A 13181-nucleotide genomic window follows, 5' to 3' on the forward strand; every position below is an offset into this window, starting at 1 on the left:
CAAGTTACAATGACCGAGTACACACGCGCGCCTTGCATTATTAAAACCCAACATCAATATTCATGACGTAGAAATGGCCAGATAGAATAAAGAAAGCAGCTTCCACGCATTTTGATGCAGAAGGCAAGAAGATGGTGACACGCGTTGAGTTCAACTCGTTTCTCTTTTACCGATAATAACTAACGCGGCCGACGATGGCAGCAAAGAGATTACTTGTAGACGTGCATACACACGTCTACCTCCCGCGCTACGCCAACGTTCTCCGCTCACGCAGTGTAGTCCCGCGTATAGTGCAGCGCGGTACGGAAGAGAGGTTGCTCATCCTCGAGAATGAACCGAGCACTGGACGGCCTGTGGGTGCACAGTACTGGGACAGGAGCGAGAAACTGCGATTTATGGATAGGCATGGTATTGATTTGTCTATCGTGAGGTATGTGCTCAATACCAATACTCGGAACTTTTTACTTTCGGCTGACGAGATTTGATACTTGATGCTGTTCAAATAACAATACACCTTATTTGTCGCAATGTCATTGACATTGTCAGTTCTGCAAATCCCTGGCTTGACTTCCTCTCGCCCGCCGAAGCTGAACCACTAGCTCAAGCTCTGAACGATGACCTCGAAACCTACTGCACCTCTGCACCCTCTCTGGCTGATACATCTCTTGGCCGGATTTATGGATTTGGTCTCCTCCCTCTCGTTCCAAACATCAACTCCTCCGCAATCCTCAACTCAATATCCCAAATCGCATCCCTTCCTCATCTTCGAGGTGTCATCCTCGGTACTCGCGGAATCGGTCGCGGTCTCGACGACGAAAGGCTCGAGCCAGTCTGGGAAGCACTAGCCACCTCAAACCTCGTTGTCTTCCTCCACCCACATTACGGTCTAAGCGCAGGCGCACCAGACTTATTCGGCGAACGCGACAACGGACACGTCCTCCCCCTCGCTCTCGGTTTCCCAATGGAGACGACAGCAGCAATAACTCGACTCATACTCTCAGGTGTCCTAGATAGATACCCGAACTTACGTATCTTACTCGCGCATTCTGGTGGAGCGCTCCCTGCGTTGTCTTCACGCCTTGCTTCGTGTATCGCGCATGATCCTGTTGTGTCTAGTCGTTTGAAGCATGATGCACGGTATTATCTTGGGCAGCTGTATTTTGACGCGGTTGCTTATGGAGCAGAGGAGCTTGGGTTTGTTTCGGAGGTCGTCTCGAGAGCAGATGGATATGCGAACTTACAGTCGTCAGCTCGGGATTCAGCGGGTCTAGTGGATAGGGGAAAAGGAAGTCGAAGAATTTTATTTGGTACGGATCATCCTTTCTTCCCACCGCTTAGCGAGTCGGAGAAGTGGAAGAGTGTTGTTGAGAACTTGGAGGCGATTGAAGGTGTACAAGGATGGAACGAAGACAATAAGGAAGGGGTTAGAGGAGGGAATGCCCTACATCTCTTTGGCCTTCAGTCATTGATCTTCAAATGAGTAAGTGATGTCAACCCTGTTTTCGCGTGTCCTTCCTATGCTACAATGTATTGGAAGTTCTTCATCTTTCAAAATTTGACAAAACCAATTGCAATACAAACAAATATTCGTGTGTACAACTTAGGGCTGTTGGATTGGCTGGTGCTTACTGGAAGTACTCAAGTCAATCAGTCTTGAAACACAGACAGTGTAAGTTGAGCAAGCTCACAGAGCATCTTCTGTGTTGTTTCATGCCAATGGTAATTGATATTTCCACTCATGTTACACACAGGCAATCTTGTCGGTAGACTGTAGATTCAATCAATAATCCTATCTCCAACCCAGTACCAGATTCACCCGAGCTCTGTCTTCAAGTATATATTGATGTAGGTATGAAGTCTACAAATCAAAAATGCACTTCTAGCGTACGAGTAACTGTGCAAGGATTTGACAATCAGGGGTGATGTCAATGACCCCATACGATCACTGGTGAAAAGAATGTCACTTGAATTAACATGCCTTGTAATGCAAAAATTGAGGAGGATAATGTAAACATCTAGCTGGTTATACCAAAACGAATAGCATCCTGGTGTCCTTCACATCCCACTATAGCCTCCTTGCTTTCTGCAACCGCGTCCCTCCAATTCGTATGGGTGTCGTATCCGTCAATTTAGACACAACCTCTCTCACACCATCCCCTTCCGACATAGTCAACGCCTTCAACAACGCGCTTCTCCCTTGCCCGAATCCATTGAGGTATATCTCAAGCTTAACCTCCTCCGACCGCCTCTTGATCTCCTCGCGTACTTTCTCAAATATGTGTATAGCACATTGATAACCCGCTTCGTACGAACCCTCAGCAGCGTTCCGGAACCCACACATCCCCGAGCTCCAACTTGCTACCCAACGCGATTGTTCGTCCGTTAATGTCATAATACAGTTTTTCGAGCGTGCAGTAACGGTTAAACGATAGTTAGCTTCGTTCAGCACTGTATTGCTACCAGTTTTCCGAAGTGCGAATACGTCGCTTGCCCTCTTGGCAGCATCGTCTCGTGTTGTTCCTCCGTCGGATTCGTCAGATAGAATATCCATAACATCAGCCTCGTCGACACCGGTTGTCTCACGAGCGGAGCGCTGTGAAGGGAAGGAATACTCCGGGTTTACATTCGCCCCACCTGCAAACGGCGCAGGCTTGATTCGATCCGAAAGGTGTCTTGCACGAGGAGGCGAGTCAGGCGCCGCTGGCCTACCCTTCGAGCGCGGACGAAGGATATCATCGATAATAGCTTTTTCCGCTGGGGAGACTCCTCGCGCAAAGGGGTTTGTCTGTGGATCAAGTTTTGGAGGACCAGTTACGCTGAACATTCGTCTGTATTTGACTTGCGATGTGTCATTGTTATTGTTATTGTTTTTGTTGTTATTGCTGTTATTGTTGGCGTCCTTGGAATTACTGTCGTCTGCATAAAATCGACGACTACATGAGCCTGAGATGGAGCTCGTGCCTAGAGTGACATTGCGGCTGCTCGATGCGCGAGACAATGACGATATACCGCGTTTTACGGGTAGCATAGTGGTCGCTGCGTGCAATTAACACTCACTCAACCGACCATAACTTTTTGACATTGCAAATCGGCAAGTCCCGGAACCGCGTCAGTGACCATTTGCCTCATCGCTCTCCTTCTTAGAATCTTACTTCCATCTCCATTCGCCCTTTCCACCATGCCGGTAAGCACAGGACATAAAGTACAACTTGGCGTGCTGATCCTAAATCCTAACAGATCTCTTCAACCCTCTACAACACGTTCTTCAGACGGAACAGTAAGTAACTATCTCCTCCTTGATGTTCACGTTCACGTCATCACACCGACTATAATATTGACCATTCAACTCATCATGTCCGTTGCAGGCGTGTTCGTATCATCCGTGTTTGTAGGCGCATTCGCATTCACCATGGCGTTCGACACCGGTATCAACGCGTTCTGGGATCGTTGGAACCAGGGCGTGAGTTTCTTTCGCTCGCTGTACTTACTCTCTCCCTCCTCGATCGATAGTCTAACAAACGTATTTGTGTAGAAACAATGGAAAGACATCCGTCACAAATACGTACAGCCAGCCGAGGAAGAAGATTAGATCTGTTGTCTAAGCAAGTCCCTGCTACCAGCTGCGAGTCTGGGACTGCGTTTATTCAGCGTCAACCATCATGGTGTATATCTCAATTTAGATCGACTTCGCACGTAATAAAACCGGGGGGACAAAAGTCCTCTTTAATTTCTCGACCTATCCGAGCTTGACTACCTTAAGGATTTCGTGATTCATTTATTGCTACACGCACAAAGAAAAGATGACATGACATGGGTAAAGAAATCTATGGGGTAAGAATGCACGTCTAGGTTCATTTGTGAAGTGACAAGTTATTGGATGAGAAGAGGAAATGTCATATATAGAAAGCACAAGAGAGAGAGAGAGAGAGAGAGAGAGACAACGGGAATAGACAAAGGGAACACAATGCACGGGACCAAGGCAGGAAAAAATATGATTACGGTGGTCAAGAGGTTAGAGAAAAATGCAAGTCAATATGTGGTCACATCGTACATGAGGAGAAACCAGATAAACGGAAATAGGATGAATTGTTAGAGAAGAGCATATAATGGAATCACGTTGAGATCTCCCCTAAGTCCTCGCCTCCACGGGGGCCGAAGATCTCCTCGAAAATCGCCTTCCCCTCCGTATTGACAGGGGGCAGCTGCAGAGCGATAGCTGACGGATCGTCGCGTGAGGCTTTCATCCTTCGCACGCGTTCCTCGTCCCAAAGACGCTCCAGTGCCTCCGCTAGATTCTTCAATCCGAAGAGGAAACCTCGATCAGGCTGCTCTGGATAATGAGGCGGAAATCGTGCATATATCAAACCAGTCTCGGCGTCAACGTCTGCCTGATAGCCCTTACCGCTCGTTACTTCTCCGGCCCTATCTCTTTCGCCAGGAGGAAGGATCGCATAGTCATTTCCAGTCGTCGTATGGGCAAAGTCAACGATGCGTACATTCACCTCGCCACGGCGTCTTTGTCGAACAGGACTGACAGAGGTGTTCGTACCAGAATCGGGCTTCTCAGGCGCGCTCAAGATGAGGTCTGCACTGTGAGCTCGCCGCAACGCTCTGGCGGTCTTGCGTGAATTGTTTTGATTCCTTTCGACTGACTCGCCACGTTTCTTGCGTGAAGACGGACGTTCGGACATGTCAGCTCGGCATACATCCTGCGCCTCAGGGTCACCGTCATAAATAAATAGCAGGCTGCATCCGTAGAAACGGTAGCCGACAAGGCGGTTGACGATAACGGCCAGAGCGTAGAGCTTCTGCAATATAGATGGGATATGGTACACCATGAAGTGCCCGCCGTCGTGTAAGAAAGACGAAAGCACAGAACGGAACTCTTCGGCTTTAATCTCCCGACCCCTATACTTATCTTGAGTACGATAAGTTTCGGAAACACGATCCCAAACCTACAATATAACAGTGAGCGGTGGTTTCGGAGGATTAGAATCAATTGATGAACGTACCTGCATACCGCACATCCTCGCCCCAAGCTTCCTGCTTGTTGTACGGTCGCATTTCTTGCGCTGGCTCTTCTTCTTTGCAGGTGTGGCATCTATGCCATATTGCCTAGTCCCCATCTTGAGATCGAGCACACACGGCTTCTTCAGTCGACCTGTCAAGTCCTCCATGAGGATGAAATGCTCCTGCCGTGAGAAATCTTCATCGGATGGGTGCGTCTGCATCCGAGAGAGTGAGGCTTGATCATGTGGCAGCTGGGGTTGTCGAGGTTGCGAACGACTGGCCCGTAAAGTACGGGTGGAAGAGAAACCGTTCATTAGCGGTGACCTCGTCTGGCCGTTAGAGGACGAAACGGCATCATCCTCGATTAGCGAAGGGCAAGGGGCTGGCTCGGGAAATTCATCGTAACGCATCGAATGCCCTGACGCGCAAGGGCGGTGTGTTTGGGATGAAACTTCGTCGTCGCTTTGCGTACGACGTAGTGCAGGACACTCCTCCGCCTTAAGACGTTCGACGACGGAGGGGTGATAACGATGTACGGGACGTCGTCGCCGAGCTTTCCTTGCACGTCTATAGAACGTTCCGCCTTCATACTCTCCATCTGCTACGTCGCCTTCGTCGTCTGTGCGTACGGCACGCTGGTCAAATTGACTTCGGGTCCGACGGCAGTGACGACGCAAAACGTTTTCGAAGACATGATCCTTGAACTTCTTATTCACAGTTGTCGATCCTGTTCCACCAAATAGACTTCTTCTGGGTGCAGTTAAGCACTGGCTCGTCACGGAAGAGCGAAGCGAGGGACGAGGCGATCCGTCTGGTATACTTCCTTCATTCTGACCGTCTCGAACAGCGAGAAGACCTGTGCCATGTAAATCCTCTGGAGAATAAGACGGAGTGCGTGCTTCGTATTCTTGCTCGTACGACTCCTCGGCACCGTTCGCGCAAGGTTCCATTACAGAAAGAAGAGGGCTAAGACCAGCGGATATCCCCCCACCTCCACTTGCATAGTGACTAGCAGGAAGGACGAGGTCGGGACTGGATGCTGTCCGAGTCGCAAATTGGTCACGCAGAAGCCGATGACGTGAAAAGTCGCTCCCAGAACCGGTGGAATGCGAATGACGCAGGAGTCCGCCACGTCCGCCTCCGCCTCTAAGAAGCCACTCGGGGATGATATGCCTATTTTTATCCAGCACGACCTCTGGCATTTCCGTATCCGTCTCTTCCGCCTCTGGCACACTAGGAAACGTACAATTCTGGACGGCATCTGTTGAGGTAGGAACACGTCGTAACGCCTGCGACGTTGCTGAACGTTGCACAGGAGATGCCTGAGGAAAGTGGATCTCGTTCTGCCCAGAGAGAACATTCGGAGCACTGCGACTCTTACTACGACCATTGAGCGCTTTAGACGATGGAGACAGCGCATTATACTGATTATTCGACGATTTGCGGATGCGCCGATAATTGACAAGCATCACCCCCAAGTACCTCGGAATGAATTTCAACAACTCCGGGGAATCCCGCTCAACGGCTTCATAAAAGAGGTTTTCGCGTGAAACGAGCGGCTACATGAAAGGTAATAAGGTCAGTATGCAATTTCGGGTAGACAAGATCGCAGAAGAACCAAATGCTACTATCGTGGTAAAAACAAAGAAAGGCATGGTACTCACTTTACAGACTGCACGCTTTGTGAACTTATAAATAGCGCTGTGCCCACCAACTTGATTACGAAACGGTCGGAGAGGAATATGTGGCAGATAATCATTGAGACCTAGATCTTCGACGTCGGACCCACCATGATCCAGCTCTGATCTTGGATGAAGGAATAACTGCTGCCGCTTCCGACTTCCTTTGTCGTCATTATCACTAGCCGAAGAGCGCTGCACTTGGCTAGCGTCTTGGCTCGTCGTCATCGACGAGGAGGATATGCGCGAGTTTCTTCGGAAAGTCAAGCCACTAGTAGTACAGTAAAATTTGGGAAGCTGGCCGGTTGTTCGAGATCACCGATGAGGCACTAATAAATAGTATAAATAGTGCTGATTAACTCACAGACTCGGATTGCCGTCGTCGCAGACGAGCTGGAAGGAGAGGGGAGGACGGGAGAGAGGGATGGAGGAGAAGGTCGTACGTAGAGTGTAATCGGACGTCACTTCGGGCTAGACTTTATACGCACGTGCAACATGTGGCCACTCAGGCCGACAAGTCTCGCGGCTCTTGACTTGCAGAGTTAGTCCTGCTGGTACTTGTACTCTTCCAAGTAACTACCACCGCCCAGTGTAATTATATATTGCTTCCGCCATCTCCTCAGCTGAGCGCGGTCGAAAAGCATAATTCCCTGGCGACATTGGATCTTGATCTATTTTTTGCGCCAGGCGCACGTTTGACTGTACAGTTAGCTCACTGGACTCAGTTAGCTCCGTTGTGGTTACGCTATTCACGCCTCGTTATATCCTCATGTATTGGCCACATCAACCGTTCGGCAACACTTTCTGTGCCTTCCGAGCCGTCGTTGAGACGAGAGCCAACGTTGGATTAGCCACACGTCGGACCGCTCTGTCGTCAGATCTTCACACCCGGAAGTTGCACTACCTTCGAACGTGCGTGCATTTATTTGGCTGAGTCGACATCATATACCTTCCTGCGCGTCCCTTCTCGCTGGGCATCAGATTCCCAGGCTGATCTTTATCAAGCTTTCGTGGACTTTGGCGCAGCACACGTTCTCTTCTCTCCTTCTTAGCCCGCTATCTCGCATACTTGCTCAGACCTTCTGCCGCTATTTTGCGGTCCTCCGTGCCTTCGACCAATACCACCGTCAGCATCGCCATCGTATAGCAATTCACCCTCGAAATAAGGGTCCTGGTGAGTAATGCTTGCGTGTCCGGATTTCACGCACAAACGCAATTATGTTCCGCTTCTTGATCTCCTGCCTCCCCAAAGAAGCGCGCAGACTAATTTGGATTGCGGCCAACTGTTTGTGCAGTGCTTGGCATAAGCAAGCACGTTCCTCGGGCTATACAATGGGATAATCTCCGGGCTCAGAGGATCGTCGAGGACCGTGCTGTGCATTAATGGCGCTTATAATCCATAAATACATCGACTCTCATGCTTCTGTCATCACTCAACTTAAATCGGGACTCGGCATACAGCAGCGGTTCCCAGCTTTGGCTAACGGATGCTGTTGTTTAATCGTTTCGACATGATTGGAGCATTGGAAAGTTCATTATCTCCGTGTAATCGAAATCATTCCGATAAGCATCCGCCGCATCGATGCTAGCATTGAACCTTGGAGTGCCTTTGCTCGAAGTGCTGAGAGCTGTATTAAGTTGTACTCTAGCTAACGTACTAAAGTCTTCGAACATCCACGTCTACGATCCTGGCTGGTGATTCCCGCCTCCACCTTCCGCGCTATTCTTGTTGCTCATCCCGCTTCACGAGGCTTTCATAACGCAAGCCATGCAGTCATACTGACGCTTCTCATGCAAGATCCAACCATATCTGTAGTGCTATCTTGGACAATTAGTGCATCTTGGATGAACATCAGCTGCTAACGGTCAACCATAAAGTTACGTTGGTCTTCAAGGCTACGAATTCAAGCGACGTTTAAACGAGTCTTGACGTGCAAAACCTCTCGTGACGCTCCAAAGGTGATTCTCAACAGGTCTTCGGTGTGCTATGTTCTCACCCATGATCGTACAGTATACAGTATGATCTCATTGTAGGTGATTCCGACGCGGGTGAAAAATTAGACTATGATCGTCTCGCCAGCACTTGTGACTGCGAGGCAGTGCATACAAGCGTCATAGGGTGCAACACTTATTTCTTCGCGTCTCCCGTTTAGGTGGACTTCACCCTCCTGCTTGAGTCTCTCGTTCCTTGACCTACTTTGGCTGTCTTAATTTCCGTCGTTGACTAATTCGACACGCCAACGTGCACCAATAAAACACTCAACACAGCACTTCCAAGCCAATCCAGTGCGAACCAAGACAAAACATTACAAAACAGAGGGTTTATCCAAGTCCTGAGACGCGGAGTCTAGACTCCTACGCCCTGTTCCGCCCCCCACGAAGGAACAAGAAAGGTCCGCGCACGATGCTTCATTTCGCTAGTTCCGCGCCCCATTACATCTCGATATACCGTCACGCGCGGGGTGAGATCCAGCCGACGAGTGGGGAGACATTTCGCACCGATTAACAACCCTTTCAGAAAGCATTCATTCAAACAGAAATCGTGTGAGAGCTGCTGTCTAATCTGCTGACCCAAGATGTGTCCTCGTGACCCCGGCTCGTCAAACGTCTAGCTCACACACTCATACCAACACACCTAAAAGACTTGGGAAACAGGAGGTAAAACGAGTATCATGGTACCCCTCGGACAACGCTACCGAGGACATTCTAGCATATGACCTCCTCGGTCGGTGACTTCTCAGCGTGTAAAACAACTTCTTTCACAGCGCTCTAGACTCAGTTAGTGTCTAATTCTCACTTGAATGTTTCATAGTGCACCCCCAACGTCACAGTTATTTGCATATTCACCACTGAATATGAATGGGATTAACCAGCTGGCGTCAACCGTCCCCCATTGAAGGATGAGGCAGCTAATTCGGTAATGCCTGTTTACTTCTAATCATCCGGTTAAATCCAATGCTTTTTGGTTTTGAGAAATTTTCCCTCTTTTTTATTATTATAAAAAAATAAAAAAATAAAAACAAATAAAAAACAAAAAGGAAGTATTCAGAAATACGAGTGATCGATGCCAGATCTTCTATGAGAGACTATCAGAACGTGTAGTCTTTCTGACAGAGTGCCTCTGTGACTATAGGTCTACATGGAACTGATGCAGTCCTTTTGTTTAAAAAATTAAAATTACAAAGCAAATTATCAACAAAATAGGGAGAGGAGTAAGCAAAAGTTACATTGTGTATTCTCTCTCAGAATAAGGCTGAATCTGATCCTCAATACAAGGTTTATGATATGGGTGTTTGTATCAACGATGTCACAGGTAGGCATTAGAGATTATTTGAATGTCCCTAGTTCATGGGGTATTTGAATATTCCATAAACTGATCTATCGCCTTCGAAGAGGCATTCCTTCTATATCTGACAAACCGTTTCTAAAGTCAACAATCACTCCGCTACACTGTATTTCTATAACATAAGCATATTGGCAATGTCATAAACATATAAACATGGTACGAATGCATGCCATAACTGAGGGGGTATAAGATGTACTACAAGACAAGACTCGAGAAATCGTAAGATTGCGAGGGGGGCTATTATACGATGCGATAGTTTCCAGAAAAAGCTGTACATGATCGTTAAACTCGTACATCTAAAATACCCGCGTATATGAATACAAAGGTTACGTATAGTCTAATGGAGAATAGAGAAAGTGAAAGTGAATCATAGGAGAGTCCTGTGTTGCTGCAGGCGGAAAAGCATGAACATGAGCAACGTAGAGGAAAGGAAAGAAATGTCCTAGTCAAAGCCAGGGACGGATAGAGTCCATTGCGGTTGACGCGATGGGCAAGCCACATTACTAGGCCTTGAGTTCTGGGATCACCTGTCCTTCTAGTTTGCGCTTCTTTGGAGCCGGTTCGTCAGAATCACCTAGTATGTCAATTTCCTCGTTCGAAGATTGATCCAAAGGCGCTGCTGGTGGTGAAGAAATACGAAGAGGTACAACAGCCTGAATCATCCCCGAGGTCGGCGACAACATTGGAGCAGTTATGGAAGACTTCGCATCCGGGACGGAACCCAGAGTCAAGTCGGGCTTCGAAAGTGATGCTGAACCAGGCTGCGATGGATCGACTGGAACGCTTGTGATAGCACCATTTGGCGTTCCTTCCTTGTTCGCACCATCTTTCTTTTTCGACTTATCCTTCTTCTTCTTTCCCTTCGCCTTCGCTCCCTCTGCTCTGCGCTTCTCCTTGAGGTACCGAACTATGTAGGTTTGTAAAATCTCAATAGCTTTCTTCGCTCCTAACGACTCGAGCTCTTTGAGATGCACCGGGTTCAAGGATGAAAAGATTGTCGGGTTCAAAACAATGGTGTTGCGATGGAAGACAATAGGCAGCGAAGATGAATCCGGCGCCGGTGATGGATTGTTGGACGTAGAATCGGTTGATCCATTTGGAGGTGCGGGACCAATTACGATGGGTATAATGTCGGAAGGTAGGGATGGCAAATTGCTAGTGGGCGCAGGAGATGGGGATGCTATTAATGCCAGATTTGACGTTGTTTGGGCCTTCGTTGAAGAATTTGCTTCAGGGCCAGCCTTGGTAGCTTCATGCGAAACCAGAATATTTGTCTGTTGCTCCGACTTGATTTGCGGAGATTCCATGATGAAAGTCGTCGTATGGCCCTTTGTAGACGACGAAGCCACTGGTGTAACAGACTGAACAGGAGGGTGAGTATCGCGACCATGTACTCTCTGTGGAAGAGTAGATAAAGGTGGAGGAAGAGGCGACGTGGAATCACCCTTGACACTCCGCTTTAGCGGAGGTTCAAGCAATTTAGGATTCTTCATCTTCTGTTTCTCGCTATGGGAGTGACTCTTCCCCTCCTGGTCTTTCACTGTGTGTTCGAAACGCGGGTCGACACTCCAAAAAAAGCCTTTGCCCCTCTCACTTGCGCAACGCTCCATCTTCTTGAAGGCCCGGTTTGATGACAAGTTATGCCGTACGGAGCTCTGTAGATTATGTGTCATGAGTATAAGAGAAGTAGATCAATCACAAAAAAAGTCTCACCTCCCAGCCCGATCCTTCGTTATAACGATACCATTCATAGTTATCACTTATCCAATTGCATATCTCCTGTAATGTAGCTTTGCCGTCGAGCGCAGTAATGGCACGATAACATAGTTGCGCATAAGTAAACTGTGGTCGCGGAGGCATGACTGCAGGGGGAGGGAGACGGCTATCCCCGGGCTTCTTCCGCTTCTTATTAGTCGATTTCGTTGAAGGTACTTTTTCTATGTCAAGGTCTAGAGGCTGCCCTTCGCCATGTTCGGCAGTAGGCGAGTCTATCGGCTTTGCTACCGGAGAATGGACCGATGAATCGGGAGATAGAGATGTGACATCGATAGACGGTGAAAGATGACGGGTTGTAGAAGAGGGTGAACTGGGTGATGGAGAATCCTCAGGAGCAGGAGGCGGTGGAAGGACGAAGTCGAAAACGCGCGTAGCGATCTGTATTTGCGACCTGAGAACAAGTTGTTAGTGTCTGTCAGAAATCTCGTCACGTGATTAGATAAGCCAGTGAAAGTCTGACTCAAAGAAGTGGAAAGGCAAATGAAAGCTCCTGGGGGTCATAGCGAGAAGAGAAGCCATGGGTTTGAGGACGTCCGTAAATGTTCATAGTTACAGATGTAGTGATGGGGATTCCCTCTCCAAATGTCAAACGCCATTATACGGTGCCACGCCAGCAAAGCTCGGCAAAGAGAAGAAATTCAAGTAAAAGAGTCTCATGCTCACCTTGCGCCTAATGGTACTCTGCTTCCACTCCCAGACCAAATTCCGTCTACCCAAGCACCATTCCTGCCTAACACGACGAGGACGAACCTCTCCTGGCTGTCCTCGTATTCAATTCTAGCATGCAAGCGAGATACGTTCTTCAGGGGCCCCAAGTCGACATCCACCTGGGTTTGGTCTGAAGACGAAGGTGTTCCTGGACGGACTGAGCGTCTGCCAATGGAAACGGATATGGTTTGAACGTAGTAGGTGAAGCTGGGGAAGACTAGGCTGAAATAAGCACTGATCTTCTCCGGGAGTTCCTCTGAGCCGCCATTTGCGTCGGGAAGGGCAGTTATGGCTGTGGCATGATCCATGAGATCAATGACTGGAGAAGCATTGTCAAGCTCCATGTTGGAATGTTGTTTGCAGACTGCACAGATGGGCGGTCGGTGTGAGAGATGATAGTCGGGACAAGAGAGTGCGGTCGACCACTCGGCACCCTTCCGGTATACCAGTCGCACGTGCCTCGTTCCGCACTAACCCGTCATGTCGTCCTACCGCTCATCCGCACTTCAACTCAATTATTCCTTATCACAGCTCGCTTTCCTTAACAGTACTTTTGGCGGCAATTTATGCTCATACGATACTTAGGAGCTATTATCTCAAATGAGTACAGAGGATCTGAGGCGCCTGGCCTCGAGGAATTTGCAGGAGCTGTTCACTTCAAA

General features: G+C 48.6%; 5 protein-coding genes across 5 annotated transcripts; 2 read left to right on the plus strand and 3 right to left on the minus strand.

The window, feature by feature from the left end:
• Positions 1 to 27: 27 nt before the first annotated feature.
• Positions 28 to 1565, plus strand: FOMMEDRAFT_125601 (amidohydrolase 2). The gene is made up of 3 exons (XM_007268229.1): positions 28 to 143; positions 202 to 430; positions 547 to 1565. Exons 2-3 carry the CDS (start codon positions 396 to 398, stop codon positions 1478 to 1480), a joined length of 969 nt encoding a protein of 322 aa, XP_007268291.1. The 5' UTR covers positions 28 to 143; positions 202 to 395; the 3' UTR covers positions 1481 to 1565.
• Positions 1566 to 2065: 500 nt separating this feature from the next.
• FOMMEDRAFT_45476 (translational machinery component) lies at positions 2066 to 2401 on the minus strand (the record flags this gene model as incomplete). Its single annotated transcript, XM_007268230.2, has 1 exon — positions 2066 to 2401. A coding segment is annotated over one exon (336 nt), but the record flags the coding sequence as incomplete, so codon positions are not given.
• Positions 2402 to 3169: 768 nt separating this feature from the next.
• Positions 3170 to 3734, plus strand: FOMMEDRAFT_169221 (ubiquinol-cytochrome C reductase). Its single transcript, XM_007268231.1, has 4 exons — positions 3170 to 3184; positions 3238 to 3277; positions 3366 to 3460; positions 3533 to 3734. Exons 1-4 carry the CDS (start codon positions 3179 to 3181, stop codon positions 3587 to 3589), a joined length of 198 nt encoding a protein of 65 aa, XP_007268293.1. The 5' UTR covers positions 3170 to 3178; the 3' UTR covers positions 3590 to 3734.
• A 100-nt stretch (positions 3735 to 3834) lies between these two features.
• FOMMEDRAFT_141761 (SAICAR synthase-like protein) lies at positions 3835 to 7115 on the minus strand. The gene is made up of 4 exons (XM_007268232.1): positions 7054 to 7115; positions 6675 to 6986; positions 5013 to 6569; positions 3835 to 4955 (listed from the first exon to the last, which is right to left on the minus strand). Exons 2-4 carry the CDS (start codon positions 6915 to 6917, stop codon positions 4113 to 4115), a joined length of 2643 nt encoding a protein of 880 aa, XP_007268294.1. The 5' UTR covers positions 6918 to 6986; positions 7054 to 7115; the 3' UTR covers positions 3835 to 4112.
• Positions 7116 to 10234: 3119 nt separating this feature from the next.
• On the minus strand, positions 10235 to 12887 carry FOMMEDRAFT_21478 (uncharacterized protein). Its single transcript, XM_007268233.1, has 3 exons — positions 12475 to 12887; positions 11749 to 12202; positions 10235 to 11690 (listed from the first exon to the last, which is right to left on the minus strand). The coding sequence occupies exons 1-3, from the start codon at positions 12861 to 12863 to the stop codon at positions 10539 to 10541; spliced, it is 1995 nt and encodes a 664-aa protein (XP_007268295.1). The 5' UTR covers positions 12864 to 12887; the 3' UTR covers positions 10235 to 10538.
• Positions 12888 to 13181: the final 294 nt, after the last annotated feature.

The sequence above is a fragment of the Fomitiporia mediterranea genome (genome assembly GCF_000271605.1).
Source record: "Fomitiporia mediterranea MF3/22 unplaced genomic scaffold FOMMEscaffold_8, whole genome shotgun sequence".
NCBI classification, from domain to species: Eukaryota; Fungi; Basidiomycota; class Agaricomycetes; order Hymenochaetales; family Hymenochaetaceae; genus Fomitiporia; species Fomitiporia mediterranea.

Coding starts and splice junctions, on each gene's coding strand:
- FOMMEDRAFT_125601 (XM_007268229.1), top strand. CDS start 396: ATGGATAGGCATGGTATTGATTTGTCTATCGTGAG. Junction 431..546: donor ATTGATTTGTCTATCGTGAG/GTATGTGCTCAA, acceptor TGACATTGTCAG/TTCTGCAAATCCCTGGCTTG.
- FOMMEDRAFT_21478 (XM_007268233.1), bottom strand. CDS start 12,863: ATGGAGCTTGACAATGCTTCTCCAGTCATTGATCTCATGGATCATGCC. Junction 12,203..12,474: donor AGAGTACCATTAGGCGCAAG/GTGAGCATGAGA, acceptor ACTTGTTCTCAG/GTCGCAAATACAGATCGCTA. Junction 11,691..11,748: donor ACGAAGGATCGGGCTGGGAG/GTGAGACTTTTT, acceptor CATAATCTACAG/AGCTCCGTACGGCATAACTT.
- FOMMEDRAFT_141761 (XM_007268232.1), bottom strand. CDS start 6,917: ATGACGACGAGCCAAGACGCTAGCCAAGTGCAGCGCTCTTCGGCTAGT. Junction 6,570..6,674: donor CAAAGCGTGCAGTCTGTAAA/GTGAGTACCATG, acceptor CCTTTCATGTAG/CCGCTCGTTTCACGCGAAAA. Junction 4,956..5,012: donor CGAGGATGTGCGGTATGCAG/GTACGTTCATCA, acceptor GTTATATTGTAG/GTTTGGGATCGTGTTTCCGA.
- FOMMEDRAFT_169221 (XM_007268231.1), top strand. Junction 3,278..3,365: donor CACGTTCTTCAGACGGAACA/GTAAGTAACTAT, acceptor TGTCCGTTGCAG/GCGTGTTCGTATCATCCGTG. Junction 3,461..3,532: donor GGGATCGTTGGAACCAGGGC/GTGAGTTTCTTT, acceptor GTATTTGTGTAG/AAACAATGGAAAGACATCCG.